The sequence below is a fragment of the Trichomycterus rosablanca genome, chromosome 18, assembly GCF_030014385.1.
Source record: "Trichomycterus rosablanca isolate fTriRos1 chromosome 18, fTriRos1.hap1, whole genome shotgun sequence".
NCBI classification, from domain to species: domain Eukaryota; kingdom Metazoa; phylum Chordata; class Actinopteri; order Siluriformes; family Trichomycteridae; genus Trichomycterus; species Trichomycterus rosablanca.
In genome coordinates this window covers 9,082,175-9,105,849 of record NC_086005.1, presented here as the reverse complement: position 1 = coordinate 9,105,849, position 23,675 = coordinate 9,082,175, and the positions used below count along the sequence as shown (strand labels likewise).

Below are 23,675 nucleotides of genomic sequence, written 5' to 3'. Positions count from 1 at the left end.
TGTAAAGTTTTAATTGAAATTGAGGATGTAAATGACAATGCACCAGAAATATCAGTTACTCTGCTCATGAGCTCTGTAAGCGAAGACATCAAATCTGGCACTGATGTGGCATTAATCACTGTGTCGGATAAAGATGGTGGCGCGAATGGCAGAGTCGAATGTAAAATTTTAGAACCGAGTCCTTTTAAACTAAAGCCATCGTATAAAACATCTTACTCTCTAATTGTAAACGAACTACTGGACAGAGAGCAGACCTCCCAATATAACATCACCGTCATAGCTGTTGATGAGGGCATTCCGTCCCTCTCCAGCAGTAGTGTTATAACAATTTATGTTTCTGATGTAAATGACAATCCGCCCTTATTTTCAACACCTGTTATGAATATTAACGTAAAGGAAAATCAACCAGTCGGAGGGCTGTTGGCATCACTAACAGCAACAGAAGTAGACATCGGTGAAAACGCTCATGTCTTGTATTCTTTAATTGATGGAAAAAGCGACAGAGTGACAAATTTAATAAACATTAACTCAGACACAGGTGAACTGTACAGCCTGCAGTCTTTTAATTATGAGGAAACAAAACGAATTCAGTTTACAGTTCAAGCCACTGACTCTGGTGCACCTCCACTGAGTAGCAACGTAACTGTGAACGTTTTTGTTCTGGATGAGAACGATAACAGTCCTGTTTTTCTTCCACCTTATTCTCAATCCGGCTCTGTAAACACTGAGAACATTCCTTATTCTGCTGAAGCGGGATATTTTGTGGCCAAAATCAGAGCTGTAGATTCTGATTCTGGTTATAACGCTCTCTTATCTTACCATTTAACTGAACCAAAAGGTACAAATCTTTTTCGCATTGGAAGCAGTACCGGAGAAATAAGAACTAAAAGGCGAATGAGCGACAATGATTTAAAAACTCACCCACTTATAATTACAGTCTCGGATAATGGAGAACCTTCTCTTTCAACAACTACGAGTATTGACGTTGTGGTCATGGAAAATATGGACAACATGCAACCTTCTCTAAGAAAAGTACCAATGAAGGAGGAGAGTTTTTCTGATCTGAATCTGTATCTGCTCATCGCTATTGTCTCAATATCAGTAATATTTCTACTGAGCATCATCTGTTTAATAGTAGCTAAATGCTACAGGACGGACGGTGGTTTCGGCAGATCCGGTGTTCCAGTGGTCACTACACACCCTGACGGGAGCTGGTCTTACTCTAAATCCACTCAACAGTACGATGTGTGCTTTAGCTCAGACACACTGAAGAGTGATGTAGTAGTTTTCCCGTCACCGTTTCCACCTGTAGACGCAGAACTGATCAGCGTTAATGGAGGAGACACTTTTAACAGAACACAAACTCTTCCGAGCACTGAGAAGGTAGGGCGCCTTTCAATGCAATATTTTTTTAAATTCATTAAAACTTTTCAGCGGATGTTTGCACTGGAAATTGGCTGTATTTCTATACCTAAAATTACTTTTGATTTTATCATGGCACTTGGAATAATTTGCGGAAATTGTTGTGTTGTTTTAATTTTAAGACTGTAGTTCAATGAAATGTATATGTTTTACAGGCTAAACTTTTTACTGATATAAAGTTGTGATGAGGATCTACTCGCTTAATAAATTATTTTTTGAGGTGGTGACCATGCATGTCACCTAATGTTGACACATTTTTGACACTGAAGGCTTGTGATGATAGTATTAATGGTTGCCAATGGATTTCATCCAGTTGTAACCCTGATTACTTTAATTTAAAAACAGACAAAACAGGATGTTTTTTTAAAACTTTTATACACATTAAGGTACTTTTTTTAAAGTTTATGCGTGAAATAAACTTTTAAACAACTGATATATACAATCGATTCAGATCATGACTTTCAATCCATTTAGACACAACATTAACTCACTTCAAGGCTCTCTTTACTAACTTCTAGAAGCTGTTTACACTAAATAGAAAAACTTTGCTTACAAAGCCAAAAAGCGGACCAGCACTAACATAGTATTTATCATAGCCCTTCTATATCTTTTACCATTTGAGTTACTCTCAAACTCTTGAGTTTTTCTTATTTTGATACACTTATTAGAACCCAAGATAAACAGACATCTATCTTGACACTCTTCTACGCATTATCCCCCAGGTGGTGTAATGAACGTGTAAAGAGCATGTCTGTTCAAACAGCTGAGTATTGATGTTGTAAACGACTAACTATCCACATCTTTACCAAGAACGTACATGGAAAGTAACTTTTCTCACACTAAACTCTCCTTTAAAAAAGAGAACGTAATGTTTACTAAGAAAGCACTTCTGTACGTTAATCTGGAAAGGAGCGTCTGCGTAGTGTCCCAAGCGTAAAATGAAATGCTGTGTTTTAATTTATGAAATGTTATGCTAACACGTGGCATTTATAGTCTTGAAAGTTTTATTTACTGTTGATTTAGTATTGTTCCCTTTTTTATGATTTTTTTTTAATACAAAGGAACATTTTGCATACTGATTTTAACAGCAGACGTTTGGACATTTTTTTAGTCATGTTTCTTCGAATACGCATGTATATACAGTCAGACAAAATGTAAACCACAAGCAATGAAACAGATTGGAAACTAGATGAATACAATATTGAATAAATACGAATTCGACAAATTAATAAAGCAGTTTTATTTTAAAGTTTGCATGAAATGTTTTATGTCTACTGTAAAACTGTATTTAGACACAAGATGGCGATGTAGACCGTGAGTTGTAATAATCGCAGCAGCAGTGATACTCCCAGTGCATGTAAGAGAACCACACAGCGACAGACGATTCTGTCTCTCGATTTCGGTGGCCTGTATTCTTTTTTAATTTTCTTGTATACATGGACATATGAAAACAAGATAATGATAAATTACCTTTGACTATTTAGTAAACAGAGGCGATGGCTTTGAAGGACAGTTCTGGCTCTGGCTGGATGAAGGCTTTTTTTCTGCTTTGTTTATTGGACTTGTGCACGAGTCAGATTTCGTATTCTGTTTCAGAGGAGGCCAAGAAGGGAACTGTTGTTGGAAATATAGCGAAGGATCTAAATCTCAGTGTGCAGGAGTTGGAGTCGCGCAGGTTTCAGCTTGTGTCAGGATCTAACGTGAAATATTTTGAGGTCAATTTAAAAACCGGGATTTTGTTTGTTAACGACAGAATAGATAGAGATGAGCTTTGTGAAAGCAAACAGAAATGTGTTATTAATTTTGAAGCGATGACAAACAGTCCTCACAAACTCTACCGTGTTGAAATGACTATACTCGATGTTAATGATAACTCTCCGCTGTTTCCACATAAAACGTTTGATTTGGATATAATAGAAAATATGCTACCTGGGGACCGGTTTCCCGTAACCATGGCACATGATACTGATATCGGTAGTAATTCAGTAAAAACATATAAACTTAATCAGAATGACTATTTTTCATTAGAAGTCCATAGTGATTCGGTTGAACTTGTGCTTCAAAAATCACTGGACCGAGAAAAAGAATCATTAATAAAGCTTGTGCTTACAGCTATGGACGGTGGGACTCCTCCCAAGTCCGGTACAATGCAGATTATTGTACATATATTGGATATTAACGACAACAGTCCAGTATTTCCTAAACCTATGTACAAAGCCAAGGTTCGGGAGAATGCACCCGTTGGAACTACAATTCTTACGGTTTCCGCATCAGATGCAGACGAGGGTGTTAACGGTGAAGTATCCTACTCCATTTTAAGTGATGCGAAATCAGCGTTTGGTCTGTTCTCCATAGATGGTGTTTCTGGTGAAATCACTGTCAGTGGTAATATTGATTTCGAGCAAAACCCTGCAGTGGAGTTGAAAATACAAGCACAGGACAAGGGATTTCCTCCAAGAAAGTCCAGGTGTAAAGTTTTAATTGAAATTGAGGATGTAAATGACAATGCACCAGAAATTTCAGTTACTCTGCTAATGAGCTCTGTAAGCGAAGACATCAAATCTGGCACTGATGTGGCATTAATCACTGTGTCGGATAAAGATGGTGGCGCGAATGGCAGAGTCGAATGTAAAATTTTAGATCCGAGTCCATTTAAACTAAAGCCTTCGTATAAAACATCTTACTCTCTAATTGTAAACGAACTACTGGACAGAGAGCAGACCTCCCAATATAACATCACCGTCATAGCTGTTGATGAGGGCATTCCGTCCCTCTCCAGCAGTAGTGTTATAACAATGTATGTTTCTGATGTAAATGACAATCCGCCCTTATTTTCAACATCTGTTATAAATATTAACGTAAAGGAAAATCAACCAGTCGGAGGGCTGTTGGCATCACTAACAGCAACAGATGTAGACATCGGTGAAAATGCTCATGTTTTGTATAGATTAATTGATGGAAAAATCAGAGTGACAAACTTAATAAACATTAACTCACATACCGGTGAAATGTACAGCTTGCAGTCCTTCGACTATGAGGAAACAAAACGAATTCAGTTTACAGTTCAGGCAACTGACTCTGGTGCCCCTCCACTTAGTAGCAATGTGACTGTGAACATTTTTGTTCTGGATGAGAACGATAACAGTCCTGTTTTTCTTCCACCTTTTTCTGAACCCGGCTCTAACACTGAGAACATTCCTTATTCTGCTGATGCGGGCTATTTTGTGGCCAAAATCAGAGCTGTAGATTCTGATTCTGGTTATAACGCTCTTCTGTCCTATCATTTGACTGAACCAAAAGGTACAAATCTTTTTCGCATTGGAAGCAGTACTGGAGAAATAAGAACCAAAAGACGAATGAGCGACAATGATTTAAAAACTCATCCACTTATAATTACAGTCTCGGATAATGGAGAGCCTTCTCTGTCAACAACTACAAGTATTGACATTGTGGTCCTGGAAAATATGGATAACATGCAGCCTCCTCTAAGAAAAATATCAATGAAGGAGGAGAGTTTTTCTGATCTGAATCTGTATCTGCTCATCGCTATTGTCTCAGTATCAGTGATATTTCTACTGAGCATCATCGGTTTAATAGTAGCTAAATGCTACACGACAGACAGCGGTTTCGGCAGGTCTGGTGTTCCAGTGGTCACTACACACCCTGACGGGAGCTGGTCTTACTCTAAATCCACTCAGCAGTATGACGTGTGTTTTAGCTCAGACACACTGAAGAGTGACGTAGTAGTTTTCCCGTCGCAGTTTCCATCTGTAGACGCAGAACTGATCAGCATTAATGGAGGAGACACTTTTAATAGAACGCAAACTCTTCCAAGCAACGAGAAGGTAGGACAAATTCATCCTGTCTAATTGCAATTACATTTAAATATTAAATATGGTCTAATCTATTCATGCATTTGTCCGGTATTTGCTGTATAGCGTTGGTGTATTGATTTAGTTCGGTACTTTTTGTGTCTTTGTGTTAGTAGTGTTAGGGATTGTAAAAATGTAATATGTATAGGCCATGTGACACGCCGTTTAACGCAAACACACAACTGTAGGTTAATTGTTCATGCACTCTTTTTTCAACTTTTAACACACCAAATGTATTTTATCACTTAATATTTGTCTTCACACAAATGAAAATACATAAACTCAACGTTTTATTTAGTTATTGTCTTAATCTGTGGTGCGTTTCCCGACAATGGTTGATTTTAGCAATTTCCGAACAACTTTAAGAACGACGTAATTTAAGAACGCCAATTTTGTTTCCCAAAATCCCTCTTATGTCTCCGAAACTACAAACGAGGTTTACGTAGTTCTTTGTTGACTCCGCCGCTTTGAAGGCACCACCAGTCGAAAACTGAATCACCGATTATCATACAATTTCTCATTATTATACCACAAAAAGCAAATCATTAATTAACAACAAACTGATAGAAAAACTAATAACGAATAGATCTTTAAATTACTGTTATAAAAACATGACATTTGCAATTGCTATCTACTGCATATCAAGCCTATAAATTGGCGCACAATTAACATTTCATTCATCAGATCAGAAGCATGGCAAGTCTACAGCACAAACGGGGGACAATCCTGGGGAGCCATTTGACTGGGCTGTGCAGAGAAAGGCCCTTGCTTAAGGACCCAACATTAGCAACCTTTCAGTGGTGCTTAAACCAGCAACCTTCTGATTACTAGTCAAGTAGCTTAAGCGCTAATATATCTCAGTATTCCTAGTATTCTCAGTGTTGCCTCTTTTTCCACAGTAAGGCCTGTTGCAGATAACTGACTTACACCTGTCTTAGCCCTCTCTTACCTGGGGCAGGTGTAGCCTAGCGCTTAAGCTACTTGACTAGTACACAGGGTGTAGTTCTGATGTATTAATTTCACCTCGCGGTCTACACCGCCATCTTGTGTTGAGATGAAGTTTTACATCGACAAAAAAGTGTTTTATATATACAGTGTATCACAAAAGTGAGTACACCCCTCACATTTCTGCAGATATTTAAGTATATCTTTTCATGGGACAACACTGACAAAATGACACTTTGACACAATGAAAAGTAGTCTGTGTGCAGCTTATATAACAGTGTAAATTTATTCTTCCCTCAAAATAACTCAATATACAGCCATTAATGTCTAAACCACCGGCAACAAAAGTGAGTACACCCCTAAGAGACTACACCCCTAAATGTCCAAATTGAGCACTGCTTGTCATTTTCCCTCCAAAATGTCATGTGACTCGTTAGTGTTACTAGGTCTCAGGTGTGCATAGGGAGCAGGTGTGTTCAATTTAGTAGTACAGCTCTCACACTCTCTCATACTGGTCACTGAAAGTTCCAACATGGCACCTCATGGCAAAGAACTCTCTGAGAATCCTAAAAGACGAATTGTTGCGCTACATGAAGATGGCCAAGGCTACAAGAAGATTGCCAACACCCTGAAACTAGGCTGCAGCACAGTGGCCAAGATCATCCAGTGTTTTAAAAGAGCAGGGTCCACTCAGAACAGACCTCGCGTTGGTCGTCCAAAGAAGCTGAGTGCACGTGCTCAGCGTCACATCCAACTGCTGTCTTTGAAAGATAGGCGCAGGAGTGCTGTCAGCATTGCTGCAGAGATTGAAAAGGTGGGGGGTCAGCCTGTCAGTGCTCAGACCATACGCCGCACACTACATCAAATTGGTCTGCATGGCTGTCACCCCAGAAGGAAGCCTCTTCTGAAGTCTCTACACAAGAAAGCCCGCAAACAGTTTGCTGAAGACATGTCAACAAAGGACATGGATTACTGGAACCATGTCCTATGGTCTGATGAGACCAAGATTAATTTGTTTGGTTCAGATGGTCTCAAGCATGTGTGGCGGCAATCAGGTGAGGAGTACAAAGATAAGTGTGTCATGCCTACAGTCAAGCATGGTGGTGGGAATGCCATGGTCTGGGGCTGCATGAGTGCAGCAGGTGTTGGGGAGTTACATTTCATTGAGGGACACATGAACTCCAATATGTACTGTGAAATACTGAAGCAGAGCATGATCCTCTCCCTCTGGAAACTGGGTCGCAGGGCAGTGTTCCAGCATGATAATGACCCCAAACACACCTCTAAGACGACCACTGCTTTATTGAAGAGGCTGAGGGTAAAGGTGATGGACTGGCCAAGCATGTCTCCAGACCTAAACCCAATAGAACATCTTTGGGGCATCCTCAAGCGGAAGGTGGAGGAGCGCAAAGTCTCGAATATCCGCCAGCTCCGTGATGTCGTCATGGAGGAGTGGAAAAGCATTCCAGTGGCAACCTGTGAAGCTCTGGTAAACTCCATGCCCAGGAGAGTTAAGGCAGTTCTGGGAAATAATGATGGCCACACAAAATATTGACACTTCAGGAACTTTCACTAAGGGGTGTACTCACTTTTGTTGCCGGTGGTTTAGACATTAATGACTGTATATTGAGTTATTTTGAGGGAAGAATAAATTTACACTGTTATATAAGCTGCACACAGACTACTTTTCATTGTGTCAAAGTGTCATTTTGTCAGTGTTGTCCCATGAAAAGATATACTTAAATATCTGCAGAAATGTGAGGGGTGTACTCACTTTTGTGATACACTGTATATACAGTACATTGTTTCCCGAAAACCACAGAAAAACCAAGAAGTACCTAGTGCATTTAGGGGAAAAAATTAAAATGTTAAATGCCAGCATAAAAACACTTTTTTGTCGATGTAAAACTTAATCTCAACACAAGATGGCGGTGTAGACCGCGAGGTGAAATTAATACATCAGAACTACACCCTGTGCGTAACAGAAGGCGCAAATCGTCAGATCCTCGAGTAATCACAGGATTATATCTCTTGCATTTATTTCCTCATATATGTTATATCATCATATCAAAACAAGTCGTGGTAACGTATTTTTGAATGTTCAGCAAACAGATGGCTTTGAAGGACAGTGCTGGTTATGTTTGGAGAAAGGCTCTTGTGCTGCTTTGTTTACTGGATTTGTGCTCCAGTCAGATATCGTATACTGTTTTAGAAGAGGCCAAGAAGGGAACCTTTGTTGGAAATATCGTGAAGGATCTAAATCTCAGTGTGCAGGAACTGGAGACGCGCGGATTTCAGCTTTTGACGGAATCTAAAGTTAAATATTTCGAGGTAAATCTGAAAACCGGGATTTTATTTCTTAATAATAAAATAGACAGAGAGGAGCGTTGTGAAAGTAATCAGAAATGCGTAATTTATTTTGAAGCGATGGTCAGTAACCCTCAAAAGTTCTACAGTGTAGAAATCCATATACTTGACATTAATGACAACTCTCCGGTGTTTCCAGATCAAATTTTCCATATGGATATTAGCGAAAACGTTCTTCCTGGGGATCGGTTTCCAGTAGTCATGGCCCACGACGTGGATATCGGTAGTAATTCAGTAAAGACATATAAACTCAGCCAAAATATATTATTTTCGTTGGACGTCCAAAATGATGTGGTTGAACTGGTTCTTCAGAAATCTTTGGACAGAGAGAAAGAATCATTAATAAAGCTTTTACTTACTGCTGTAGACGGAGGGACTCCTTCTAGGTCCGGTACAATGCAGATTGTTATAAATGTACTGGATATAAATGATAACAATCCAGTTTTCAGTGAATCTCTGTACAAAGCCAAGGTTCAAGAAAATTCACCTTTAGGAAGTAAAATCCTTACAGTTTTAGCATCAGATGCAGACGAGGGTGTTAACGGTGAAGTATCCTACTCCATTGTGAGTGATTCTGGAAAATCAGCGTTTGATCTTTTCTCTGTAAATGCTCTTACTGGAGAAATCATTGTTAATGGTAACATAGATTATGAGAAAAATCATGCAGTAGAGTTAAAAATACAAGCCCAAGACAAGGGATCTTCTCCAAGAAGGTCTAGGTGCAAAGTATTGATTGAAGTTATGGATGTGAATGACAATGCACCAGATATATCAATTTCTCGACTTATGCAGACTGTAAGAGAGGACATTAAACCTGGCACAGATGTGGCATTAATTACAGTATCAGATAGAGATGGTGGCGCAAATGGCAAAATAGAATGTAAAATTATAGGTCCAAATCATTTTAAACTGCAGCCATCATATAAAACCGCTTACTCTCTAATTGTAAATGAACCGCTGGATAGAGAGCAGATCTCCCACTATAATATCACAGTAATTGCTAATGATGAGGGGAGCCCCTCCCTCTCTAGTAGTAGCATCATAACTGTTCATGTTTCTGATGTAAATGACAACGCACCTGTATTTTCCTCACCTATCGTTACGATAAGTGTGAAAGAGAATAGTCCAGTTGGAGTGCTGTTGGCAACAATAACAGCAACCGATCTAGACGTCGGTGAAAATGCTAATGTTTTGTATTATTTAATTGATGAAGAAAATGGAAGATTAACAAAACTGATAAACATCAACTCACGCACCGGTGAAATGTTTAGCCTACAGTTATTTGATTTTGAGGAAACAAAACTAATTCGTTTGAAAGTTCAAGCAACTGACTCTGGTGACCCTCCACTGAGTAGCAACGTGACTGTGAACGTTTTTGTCCTGGATGAGAATGACAACACGCCAGTTTTTCTTCCACCTTATTCTGAACCCGAATCTGTGATCAATGAGAACATTCCTTATTCGGCTGAAGCGGGGTATTTTGTGAACAAAATCAGGGCTGTAGATTCTGACTCTGGTTATAACGCCCTTCTATCCTACCATTTAACTGAACCAAAAGGAACTAATCTTTTCAGGATCGGAACCAGTACCGGAGAGTTAAGAACCAAAAGGCGAATGAGTGACAATGATTTAAAAACTCACCCACTGATAATTACTGTCTCGGATAATGGGGAACCTTCTCTGTCAACGACTATGAGTATTGAGGTTGTGGTTGTGGAAAACATGGACAACATGCAACCTTCTCTAAGAAAAGTAGCAGTAAAGGCGGAAAGCTTTTCTAATTTGAATTTATATTTGCTCATCGCTATTGTCTCAATATCAGTGATATTTCTACTGAGCCTCATCTGTTTAATAGTAGCTAAATGCTTCAGGGCAGACAGTAATTTCTGCAGATCCGGTGTTCCAGTGGTCACTACACACCCTGACGGGAGCTGGTCTTACTCTAAATCCACTCAGCAGTATGACGTGTGTTTTAGCTCAGACACACTGAAGAGTGATGTAGTAGTTTTCCCGTCGCCGTTTCCACCTACAGACGCAGAACTGATCAGCATTAATGGAGGAGACACTTTTAACAGAACACAAACTCTTCCGAGCACTGAGAAGGTAGGACTGTTTTTAATTTAATCTGTCCAATTTAAATCACACATAAACAAGGCAAACTTGGTTTGAAATGCATAATGCTGCTGGCTGGCGTTAAACTTCATTGCTGTCCTTTTAACTAAATTACCCAGTTAACTAAACTTTCTTTCTAGTTCACTAAACATTGATAAGAAATGTCAGCCGATAGACTGATGTACTTCATCAGATGGGATAAAAAAAATAGCAATATACTAACTACCACCACATTTTATATCATAATACACACAGTTTGTGTACGTTCCTATTTCTTTGTTGATATTTATTTATATATATATATATATATATATATATATATATACTGTATATATATATATATATATATATATATATTTTTTTTAATATATATATATATATATATATATATACTGTATGTATATATAGTATGTGTGTATATATATATATATATATATATATATATATATATATGAAAGTTAATATTTTTTATAGAGGTGATGGTGCGGTGTATGGAACCAGTGCGTTTGTGAGGTTTTTTTAAATGCAAATTGGCTGATTTTATCGTTTTGGTGCATGCAAATTTCAAGTTAAGAAGTACTTAGTGAGTTACGAATAGGTTAGACTACTCGTAGTTTACGAACGATTTTAAGTACTACGTTAGTTACGAAGGGTTCCGGGAAACACTGGAATGTTCGTAAGTAAGAGGTTACGAAGTACTTTTTGGGAAAAGCACCCCAGTTCTGTAGTTTTCCTAAATAAACAAACTTTAGCAGAATATGGCACAAAATGTCTCATAAAATGGTGTTAATGCACCATATTTACGACTGTAGCTCAAAATGTCTTCATCTATAAATAGGTTGTTGTAGCGATGGTGTGCATCAACAGAAATAAGTCAATGTATGGATTCATACTAAGTAGAACAAAGGAAAAATAAAACAGTGGATCGCAAACTTTTGTCTTAATAAAAGGTTAAGTCTCGCGACCCTTTCTCCTCTTTCCAACCTATTGATTTGACAGCATGCTGTCTTATACAACTGTCTTCTAATTAACCACACTATAGAACGCAAAGCAGAAGCTAAGATGCAACAATTACAAGGGCTTTATTTTATTTATTTTTTTATCGGTTTTACGCAGGACCATACCCCCGTGTAGAAACACACTCACTTATAAATGTCTTCTCTAAACTTCTGGCTTTTTCTGAAGCCACCGTTCCATCGATTCGCTTTAGCTAGCCAACAACTTAAGCATTCAGCCGTTTTTCTTTAATAAAGCGAGCAAGAGTTAAAAATGTTAAAACACATTTTGATTCCTGTTCCACTACGTCATGGCGTTTGGTGGTTTTCTACCGTCCACACTGTCCTATCCATTTAGTATTTTTTGGGGGGAAAACTATTACTATTTAATTGGTAGTTCATCTATAGCGTTCTTCTTTCTATCAAACAACAGCAGTTATTATTATTATTATTATTAATTATTGAAAAAAGAAAACATGTAGTCCTTACGGCAAATCATCACGCGATGTCGCTGTAGACCGTGAGTTTAAGGGATGCCTGCTTTAAATAATCTAGGTGGATCCTCTGTTGTCGTAATAGGAGATGCTTTTGTACATGGAAGTGGAGGGTTTTAGTGAAAACGTGAAAAGGCATCCGGTTAGAGGCAGAGAATATTTTGCTTCTTATTAATGTTTATTCTTTATAATTTTTTCCGTTGACATGGATATTACTGGATATTTTGAGGTTTGGATTTTGATTACTGTCTTTTTACTGAAAACATCTCTTGGTCAGATTGTATATTCCGTCTCAGAGGAGGTAAAGAAGGGAACAGTTGTTGGAAATATCGCCAAAGACCTTAAGCTCAGCGTTCATGAACTCGAGAAGCGAATGTTTCAGATCGTGGCCGGGTCAAACAAGAAGTATTTCGATGTGAATCTGAAAACAGGGGCGTTGTTTGTGAACGAAAGAATCGACCGTGAAGAATTTTGTGAACAAAATCCGAGATGCGTTTTGAACGTAGAGGCTCTAGCGCAAAAGCCTCACAGCTTTTATAGAATTGAAATAAATGTATTGGATATAAACGACAACTCTCCGCATTTTTTGGAAAGCTCTTTAATCCTGAATATTACTGAGGATTCCAGTCCGGGTGACAGGTTTCATCTTCCGGTGGCTGAGGATGCTGATGTTGACAATAATTCGCTTAAAGACTACAAACTGAATATGAACGAGTATTTTTCCATAGAAGTCCAGAATGTCGAGCAGACTGCATCTGTTGAGTTAGTGTTACAGAAGGCTTTAGACCGAGAAAAACAATCTATTATTAATCTAGTGCTGACTGCTCTTGATGGAGGTAAACCTCCAAAGTCAGGAGATTTGCATATTACTATAAATGTATTAGATGTGAATGATAACAAGCCTGTTTTTAGTAAATCTTTATACAAGGTTAAGATTAAAGAAAACATATTAACAGGGGTTAAAGTCATTTCTCTTACTGCCACTGATTTAGATGAAGGTACCAACAGTGACATTTTTTACTCATTTTTTGGTCATACAAATGCCAAAATATATGGTTTATTTACGGTTGTTCCACAAACAGGAGACATTATAGTTAAAGGACAAATTGATTATGAAGAAACTCCTTCCATTGAATTGAGAGTTCAAGCAAGAGACAAAGGCAGTCCTCCTAAAAGTGCTCAATGCAAAATTTTAATAGAAGTTTTAGATGAAAATGACAATGCTCCTGAGATTATAATAACTCCATTAATAGATAGTGTAAGAGAGGACACCAAAATTGGAACTGCTGTTGCAGTAGTTAAAATATTTGATAAAGATGGAGGCAAAAACAGTATTGTACATTGTTCTATTAAAGGCATATTTCCTTTTAAACTGGAATCATCATATAGCAATCATTATTCACTGGTGGTAGATGGTCCTTTGGACAGAGAAAGCACTTCTGAGTACAATATTACTATTATGGCTACAGATGAAGGATCTCCACCACTTTCTAACAACAGCATATTTAATGTCCAGATATCTGATGTTAATGATAATGCACCTCAGTTTTTCTTATCTACTATTAATGCTTATCTGTGGGAAAATGACCAAATAGGTGGACATGTGGCTAAGGTAGTAGCACATGATCCAGACCTTGGAGTAAATGCTGAACTTTCATACTCACTCATGGAAAACAATAATTTAGATATTCCAATATCAGGAATGTTGTACATTAATTCATTAAATGGAGAAATAGTAACTCTGCAGTCCTTTAACTATGAGACAACAAAAATTCTTCAATTCCAAGTTCAGGCCACAGACTCTGGCTTTCCACCACTAAGCAACAATTTAACTGTAAACGTTTTTATTCAAGATAAAAATGATAACAGTCCCGTAATTCTACCACCTTATTCTGAAACAGGATCTGTAAACACTGAAAACATACCTTATTCTGCAGAAGCGGGATATTTTGTGGCCAAGATCAGAGCTGTAGATTCTGATTGTGGTTATAATGCACTGTTGTCTTACCATGTAACTGAACAAAAGGGAAATAATCTCTTCTACATCGGAACCAGTACTGGAGAAATGAGAACTAGAAGGCGAATGAGTGACAATGATTTAAAAACTCATCCACTTCTAATTACTGTCTCGGATAATGGAGAACCTTCTCTGTCAACAACTATGAGTATTGAAGTTGTGGTTGTGGAAAATATGGACAACGTGCAGCCTCCTCTTAGAAAAGTACCAATGAAGGAAGAGAGTTTTTCAGATTTGAATTTGTATCTGCTCATCGCTATTGTCTCCGTATCGGTGATATTTCTGCTGAGCCTCATCGGTTTAATAGCAGCTAAGTGTTACTGGACAGAAAGCATTTTTGCCAGTCCGGGTGTTCCAGTGGTCACTACACACCCTGACGGGAGCTGGTCTTACTCTAAATCCACTCAGCAGTATGACGTGTGTTTTAGCTCAGACACACTGAAGAGTGATGTAGTAGTTTTCCCATCTCCATTTCCACCTGTAGATGCAGAACTGATCAGCATTAATGAAAGTGATACTTTTTCTAGAACTCAAACTCTCCCTACCACAATGAAGGTAAGCTTTTTCTTGCCTATACATTTTGTCTTGATGTGCACAATTTGATTTAATATACTGTTTCTGGAATATAATTTTATAATGTTTCTGTAATCAACATCAACCTCCCCAGATTCTTTATATCTTATGTGTATATTTACAGGGAAATTAACACCTTGACTTTAGTTTCTTTAAAAAAAAATCTGATTTGTTTTGATGACAGTAACTTACTTGATTTCAGCTGACTTTTGTCTAGCCCAGTAGTGTAGGTACATAAAATGGCATCAGAGATTTAGACATTAAGCAGAATTCTGGTTATGCGGTTTAGCTGTTCCTGGAACTTGATGCTGTAAATTCTGCTTTCAAGGGACATATAATTCAAGAATGCATTGTTTTATGCTTTACTGAACTTTGTGATGTGAAGTTGGATTGTTGTTGCATTTTTAAACTCACACTTAGAGGTGCAAGTCTGGTCACAAAAAACTTTTAGAATTGTCTTTATTTTTATGAAGAGCATTCACTTTGTAATTTCTATAGGTATTTATTAAAAATATTAATTCTATTAGCTTTGTAATGTGTACTTGAGACTTGATGTTACAAGGTTTTGTTTTAAACAAAACGTTTAAAGTTTAAAATAGTTTAATGCTAAGCACAAGGCAGAAATAATAATAATAATAATAATAATAATAATAAACTACTAAATGCTTTATCTAAGAACTTACATGGACATATTTCTTTATAAGTTGTTTATATTGATTTCTCTTTATGTAATTGTTTGGTTTTTTAGTGGTGTGGCACAGTGTTGCAGTGGGTGGGGCTTTTGCCTCACAGCAAGATTTCCCGGCCTGTTGGCCAGGGTTCTTTCTGTTCATATTTTGCATGTTCTCTAAGTGTCTTTATGGGTTTCATCCAAGACTTCGGTTTCCTCCCACAAGTCCAAGGTCATACAGTCGGGCCAGTTGGCGCTACTCAAATTTCACTATGTGTGTGTGTGTGTGTGTGTGTGTCTGCCCTGTAATAGACTGACCACCTGTCCAGGGTGTTTTCTGCCTTCCACCCAATGAATCTGACCCACAGCGACCCTGAGCACAATAAAGCGATGGTTAAACAGACAAAAAGTAATTCATGTTTTGCTTTGAAACGATCTATTCATTTATTTATTTTATCATTTTATTTTTATGTTTTACAACCACTTTGTCCTTGTCAAGGTCGCGGTGGGTCCAGAATCACTGTGCGCAATGTAGTAACACACCCCGGGATGTACGCCAATCAGTTGCAAGGCTAAATGCATACATGAATAAATAATAAAACACTAGACATTGAGGTTGGTAAAATAAATGGGTTTGGTAGTGTTTTTTTTAATTAAATGGTATTTATTTTACTTTAGGTGTAAACGTTAAGGGAATACTGTAAAGCTTAGTTCGACGTTGAGATGTATAACAGTTGTGGCATGTTTTAATACACGTGGTGTCGCTGTTGACCGTGGATTTAAAACCTGATGACCATTATTTGCCCATCCTTTTTTCTGAACAACGTGATGATGTGTGAAACTACGACGAAAACGTGAATGTAGACTGATCCGTGTTACAACTGGCAGTCCGAGTCTTTTTGTGGTTTTATGACATTATATCTTTGTAAAACTTAATTCTGATACTCAACTACAAGAGACAGAAGCTATGAGCGTTTCAGTCAGTGGATCGTGTGCTTGGATCATGGCGCTGCGGTTTCTGCTGCTGCTTTGTTTAAAAGGTTTAGTACATTGTCAGATTTCGTATTCCATTTCAGAAGAGGTGAAGAAGGGAACTGTGGTTGGAAATATAGCAAAGGACATTAATGTTGACGTCCAGGAACTGCAATCACGAATGTTTCAAGTTGTGTATGGATCCAGTAAAAGGTATTTTGACGTAAATCTGAAAACTGGCGCTTTGATTGTCCTCGACAGAATTGACAGGGAGGAGCTGTGTGAGAATAAGCGGAAATGTTTCTTAAGTATCGAAGCAATGGCGCATAACCCTTTAACTCTCTATCGCATTGAAGTAAATATTGTAGACATCAATGACAACTCGCCAGTTTTCCCACTTCAAACACTTGCACTTAATATTACAGAAAACGTTCTGGCTGGTGACAGATTTTCTCTGCCTTTAGCTCATGATATTGATGTCGGCATAAACGCATTGAAGAGCTATGAGCTCAGTCCTAATGAAAATTTTTCATTGGATACACAGAATGGAGAAAGTCTTTCTGCAGAACTGGTGTTGCAGAAGGCTTTAGATCGAGAGAAACAATCCGCATTTAAGCTCACTTTAACCGCTAAAGACGGTGGAAAGCCCGCGAGATTTGGGACGATGGACATATTAATTAATGTACTAGACATTAACGACAATAACCCAGTGTTTACCAAAAGCATTTATAAAGTCGAGGTTCAGGAGAATGCACCAGTTGGCATTAAAATTTTGACAGTCTCTGCAACTGACGCTGATGAAGGCGTAAACGGTGAAGTGATGTATTACATTGTAGGTCATGATAGAAACTCTGTTATGAAATTATTTTCAATAGATTCAAACTCAGGCGATATTAAGGTAAATGGCAATGTTGACTATGAAGAAAATCCAGCTATTGAGCTGAGAGTACATGCTCGTGACAAAAGCATTTCTCCAAGACACAGTAATTGCAAAGTTCTGATTGAGGTTGTGGATGTGAATGACAACGCACCAGCTATATCAGTTACTCTTCTTATGAACTATCTAAGGGAGGATACAAAGCCTGGCACCGGTTTTGCAATAATTACAGTTTCAGATAAAGATGCAGGTAAAAATGGCAAAGTAAATAGCATAGTAGCTGAACCGAGTCCTTTCAAGTTAAAGCCATCATATAAAAACTCATATTCGCTTGTTGTTAATGAAAAACTGGATCGAGAGCAAATCTCTCAATATAATATTAGTATTATTGCTAATGATGATGGAAATCCGTCGCTTTCTAGCACAACTATTCTACAAATTCACGTTTCCGATGTTAATGACAACGCGCCACTATTTCCAGCACCAGTAATTGACATTAACGTAAACGAGAATGATGCGGTCGGATGCTTGTTACATACAATCATTGCACATGATTTAGATGATGGTGACAATGCTCGCGTGTCTTATTCTTTAATCGATGTAGAAAATCTACTAATAAACATAAACTCCGTCACGGGTGAACTGTACAGCTTGCTGTCTTTTAATTATGAAAAAATGAAAATAATTCAATTTAAAGTTCGAGCCACTGACTCTGGAGTTCCCCCACTTAGTAGCAATGTGACAGTAAATATTTTTATTCTGGATAAAAATGACAACAGACCTGTAATTTTACCTCCGTATTCAGATCATGAGGCTTTAAACACTGAGAACATTCCATATTCTGCTGAAGCAGGGTATTTTGTGACTAAAATCAGGGCTGTAGACGCTGATTCTGGGTATAATGCACTTCTGTCTTATCACATAACCGAACCCAAAGGAATGAATCTCTTTTGGATTGGAACCAGTACTGGGGAAATAAGAACTAAGAGGCAAATGAGTGATAATGATTTAAAAACACACCTACTCTTAATTACTGTCTCTGATAATGGGGAACCGTCACTGTCAACAACTATGAGTATTGACGTTGTGGTTGTGGAAAATATGGACAACATGCGACCTTCAAAAGTACCAATGAAGGAGAAGAGTTTTTATGGTTTGAATCTGTATCTGCTCATCGCTGTTATCTCAATATCAGTGATATTTTTACTGAGTCTCATCAGTTTAATAGTAGCTAAATGCTACAGGACAGATGGCGGTTTTGGCAGGTCCAGTGTTCCAGTGGTCACTACACACCCTGACGGGAGCTGGTCTTACTCTAAATCCACTCAGCAGTATGACGTGTGTTTTAGCTCAGACACACTGAAGAGTGATGTAGTAGTTTTCCCGTCGCCTTTCCTACCTACAGACGCAGAACTGATCAACATTAATGGAGGAGACACTTTTAACAGAACACAAACTCTTCCAAGCACTGAGAAGGTAAGGTTATGAAATATCATTTAGCATGAAAATGCATTTATCAACTTAAAGGTTTAAGGGGCTAATCTATGCGTACATGGATACGTGTCTTAACAAATCATATGGCATAATTACAATAGTGGTATTAACTCAATTCACAAATGAATGAATTACGTTTTGCAAATAATGCTGCCTTTTTTCCCCTTACACCTTTAACAGCATGATATGTGTGTATGCTAGTTCACACTAGTTAAATACACAAAACAATTGAAGCAAATATTCATGCATGTTGTAATGCATTGATTTCATAATCAATGGTGTTAAAGGGACAAAACAGGGGGGATGACAAAGTAGACAGACATATAAGACACGATAAGATAAGATAATACTTTACTGATCCCTAAAGGAAAATTACAACGATCCAACAGCTATATGAACATAGCACAAGTACACACTGAAGTGAGTACAGTAAGCCTTGGATGAATATATGTCTACATTCACAACGAAATGTAGTGCGAAAAGTATATGATTGTAGATGTTAATGTCTGGTGTCTTGTAGGCCTATTTTATACTTATTACTACTGTAATTTTAAAGCTACTAAAAATTATGCGTGCCGTTGGACACGGTTGGAAGTAAGTGGATAAAAATAGATTAAAACCACTGCACTACAAATTCCCAAATCTTACAAGACAATAAGACAGTATACAGTTTATCAGTATAAAAGTCAAGAATTTGTAATTAATTTATAATGCCATGTTTCTTTCTACAAGAAGTGGGTAGCTACCTCAAAGATTTACAATAATCATCTTAATAAAGTGATCTGAAGTTGTAGAGCATTGTAAAATTTAGTATAGTATGGAATGGTGTATAACAAAAAGCTTTTTCCCACACGTTTGTTGACAAACTGAATGTAAATAATGCTTTTGGATCAAACCATGATAAAAATAACCTAAATAACATAGCATTGTAAGTTTTAGCATTAAAATCTGAATATCATGTTCATAAATATATTTAGTAACTACAATTATTGTTTTAAATATAAACTTGAACTCTATTAAATGCATAAACAACAGAATAGCATCATTTTAACTTGATTTTAGAGTTTTAAGCTTTCATTGCAATTTATCTTTAGTGTTTTAACCCACATGGTGTCACTGCAGACCACATAATATTTACAACCTACCATGCCTATTGTTGGGCCACGTGACGTTTTTGGCTTCCCGTCTTGGTGAAATTCTTGCTTAGCGTAAAATAAGAGACAGGATTTTACTGCTAGCAATGGATTGGTGATCTTCAGGATATTTACAATCACAATTCAGCTCTGCTGCCAACCCAAAGAATGGCTGATCAAAACGGTTATATTTCTGAGATTTGTCTCGTTCTGTGTATTTTTATGTGTTTGCGTGCTGGTGTTAATGGGCAGATTATGTACTCTGTGTCCGAGGAAGTAAATATCGGGACAGTCGTCGGAAATTTAGTGAAGGATATGAATCTAAACGTAGAGGATTTGGATGCTCGAGCGTTTCAGATTGTTTCTGGGTTTAAAAGCAGGTATTTTGACGTGAATTACAAAAGTGGCGTGTTGTATGTGCGGGAACGGATAGATCGTGAAGCGATCTGCCCTAATGCTGCGTCGTGTTCCTTAAATTTTGAAGCTGTAGTAAATCATCCACTGAGTCTGCACCGAGTAATTGTTCAAATTATAGACGTTAATGATAATTCTCCCGTTTTCCCAGTGAAACTTCAGGTTCTGAACATATCCGAGTCAGTACAGCCAGGAGCTCGATTTTCGTTGCTTACTGCATTTGATGCTGATGTTGGCTCTTTGTCAGTAAAAAGCTACAAAATGAGTCAAAGTGAACACTTTTCGTTGGATGTAAACAGTGCAGGAGACCATGGCATGTCTGCTGAACTTATGCTTCGGAAAGCTTTAGACAGAGAAAAAGAGCCGACAGTAAAACTCGTTTTGACCGCTTTTGATGGAGGGAAACCACCCAGGTCTGGATCACTGGATGTTATAGTCAATGTTTTAGATATAAACGACAACTCCCCAGTGTTTAGCAGTAATCTTTTTAAAGTACGTGTGACGGAGAATGCACCACCAGAGACTAAAATAATTAAAATAAATGCCACAGACGCAGATGAAGGTAAAAACTCTGAAATTACGTATCTTTTTAGTAGTCACGGTCCTGAAAAAATTTCAGACACATTTTCAATAAATTCAGACACTGGAGAAATATTAGTAAAGGGTATTATTGATTTTGACGATAAAGCATTTTATGAAATTAGAGTGGAAGCTCGTGATAAAGGTTCACCCCCAATGACATCTAACTGTAAGCTCCTTATTGAAGTCATAGATATTAATGATAATGCCCCAGAAATAAGCACAACACAGCTGTTGACAGTTGTTAGGGAAGATGCAAAAAGTGGCACTGCTGTAGCTCTTGTTACAGTTTCAGACAAGGATGGAGGAAAAAATGGTAGGGTAAACTGTAAGTTGCTAGGAGAACTGCCTTTCAAACTCGAGTCAAACTACAAAAATTACTTCTCAATTGTTCTTGATGGTCAGATTGACCGTGAAAACATTTATCAATACTATATAACCATTATAGCAATAGATGAGGGTTCTCCCTCCCTTTCTAGCACCAGTGTAGTTCATGTTCAGGTTTCAGATGTAAATGACAATGCTCCAAGTTTTGATATGAAAAATATACACGTGTACATTAAAGAAAACATAACTCCTGGAACACTTTTGCATTCATTGTCAGCAGTTGATCAAGATTCTGAAGAAAATGCTCGGGTTTCTTACTCCATTTTAGAGAACAAATCATCAGTGTTATCTTCATTAAGTGTTAACTCTTTGACTGGCCAATTGTATAATCTCCAATCTTTTAATTATGAGGAAACAAAAGTTTTTAGCTTTCAGGTTGAAGCTGTTGACTCTGGTGTTCCTTCCTTAAGTAGCACAGCTACTGTTAATGTTTTTATTATAGATGAAAATGACAACAGTCCCACTATTTTACTTCCTTATTCTGAACATGGATCTATACACACTGAGAACATTCCCTATTCTGCAGAAGCGGGGTCTTTTGTGGCCAAAATCAGAGCTGTAGATTCGGATTCAGGTTATAATGCCCTCCTATCCTACCATTTAACTGAACCAAAGGGAACCAATCTTTTCCGAATCGGAACCAGTACTGGAGAAATAAGAACCAAGAGACAAATGAGCGACAATGACTTAAAAACTCACCCACTAATAATTACTGTCTCTGATCATGGAGAACCGTCACTCTCAACAACTATGAGTATTGATGTTGTGGTTGTGGAAAATATGGACAACATGCAACCTTCTCTAAGAAAAGTACCAATGAAGGAGGAAAGTTTTTCAGACTTGAATCTGTATTTGCTCATTGCTATTGTCTCAGTATCAGTGATATTCCTATTGAGCCTCATTGGTTTAATAGTAGCTAAATGCTATGAGACAAATGGTGTTTTTGGAAAGTCCGGTGTTCCAGTGGTCACTACACACCCTGACGGGAGCTGGTCTTACTCTAAATCCACTCAGCAGTATGATGTGTGCTTTAGCTCAGACACACTGAAGAGTGATGTAGTAGTTTTTCCGTCACCGTTTCCACCTGTAGGCGCAGAACTGATCAGCATTAATGGAGGAGACACTTTTAACAGAACACAAACTCTTCCAAACACTGGAAAGGTAAGAGCAGTGGAGTTTATTTATTTAGCTAATTAGCAATTTTATATGTATATATAAATTTGCATGAACTGCTTTATCTGATTGATTTTAATACACTGTCTGAAAAAGTAAATATAGATAAACTGAAGGTAAAATATGGACTTTCATAAGTACCACTCAGCAACATAAACAGTTTAAACGTCTTTTTCAGGAGAATGTAGTCTGTTATCTACTGCAAAGGCCTTTAGCTTGTTGTTGTTTTTCAGAACGCTGGACAGCGACTAGTTAGTTTTTGTTCTTCCTCGCTCTGATTTAACTTATGCAGTTGCAGTCACAGTGTTCACTTTCATTTTAACACAGAACAACATGACTAATCTACATTACATTACCCTGACTCACATGTAGTTGATGTCAGAAGTTTACATACACTTGAAATTGGCATGTAGGCCTTTGTGACTAATAACAAAATATTTTTTTTTTTTTAAATTGCAACAATTAAAAATGACATGGAACAGTGGTTACATGGTCCCTGCAAAGGTTGAGGAGTCTCCACACTCATGGACGTGTCAAGCTTTCTTTACAGTGGACAATGTGAACCATGTTCCAGCAGCAAGTATTCGTGTGGAAAATGTGTTATTATTATTATTATTATTATTAATAATGGTAGCAGTATAGCTAGTATAGCTAGCAGTATAAACAAACATAAAATAATAAAACTGTTTTAAAGGCAGTTTTCTTTATATATATATATATAGCGCTGTTGCTTCACAGAAACAAGGGCCTGTTCTCCCTATGTCCGTTTGGCTTTCCTCTGGGTGCTCCAGTTTCCTCCCTCAAGTCCAAAGACATGCAGTCAATTGGAGCTACTAAAAATTGCCCTAAGTCTGTTTGTGTGTGTGTGTGTGTGTGTGTGTGTGTGTCTCTGTTTGTATGTCTTTCTTATGATGGACTGCCAACTTGTCCAGTGTTTCCTCCTCTTCAATAAATCAGACCCGCCATGACCCTGACCAGGATAAAATGGTGATAAAACAGACAATGAATGAATGAAAAATAAAATTGCTTTAGCCTGGTCAGGGTGCTGATTATGATCAGGGTGGGTTATGTGTCTCCTGGAATCAATAGAGATCATGCCACAGAATCACACTAATCCATCGGCTTCAGCCAGCCCAACAAAGGACTTGATTGGTTGTGTGTGGTTGAGACAGTGCAATA

The 23,675-nt window shown here is 37.8% G+C and overlaps 3 protein-coding genes across 3 annotated transcripts in view; all 3 read left to right on the top strand.

Annotated features, from left to right (window-relative positions):
* Positions 1–23,675, top strand: part of LOC134332718 (protocadherin alpha-C2-like) — a 95,290-nt gene that overhangs the window by 47,395 nt on the left and 24,220 nt on the right. The gene's annotated exons all lie outside the window — the stretch shown is intronic.
* LOC134332721 (protocadherin alpha-8-like) lies at positions 8,352–10,730 on the top strand. Its single transcript, XM_063014475.1, has one exon. It carries the CDS (start codon positions 8,352–8,354, stop codon positions 10,728–10,730), a length of 2,379 nt encoding a protein of 792 aa, XP_062870545.1.
* LOC134332833 (protocadherin alpha-8-like) lies at positions 20,166–22,520 on the top strand. The gene has a single exon (XM_063014665.1). The coding sequence runs from the start codon at positions 20,166–20,168 to the stop codon at positions 22,518–22,520; it is 2,355 nt and encodes a 784-aa protein (XP_062870735.1).

Excerpts from the sequence above, each read along its gene's own strand:
- LOC134332721 (XM_063014475.1), top strand. The coding sequence starts at position 8,352 with ATGGCTTTGAAGGACAGTGCTGGTTATGTTTGGAGAAAGGCTCTTGTG.
- LOC134332833 (XM_063014665.1), top strand. The coding sequence starts at position 20,166 with ATGTGTTTGCGTGCTGGTGTTAATGGGCAGATTATGTACTCTGTGTCC.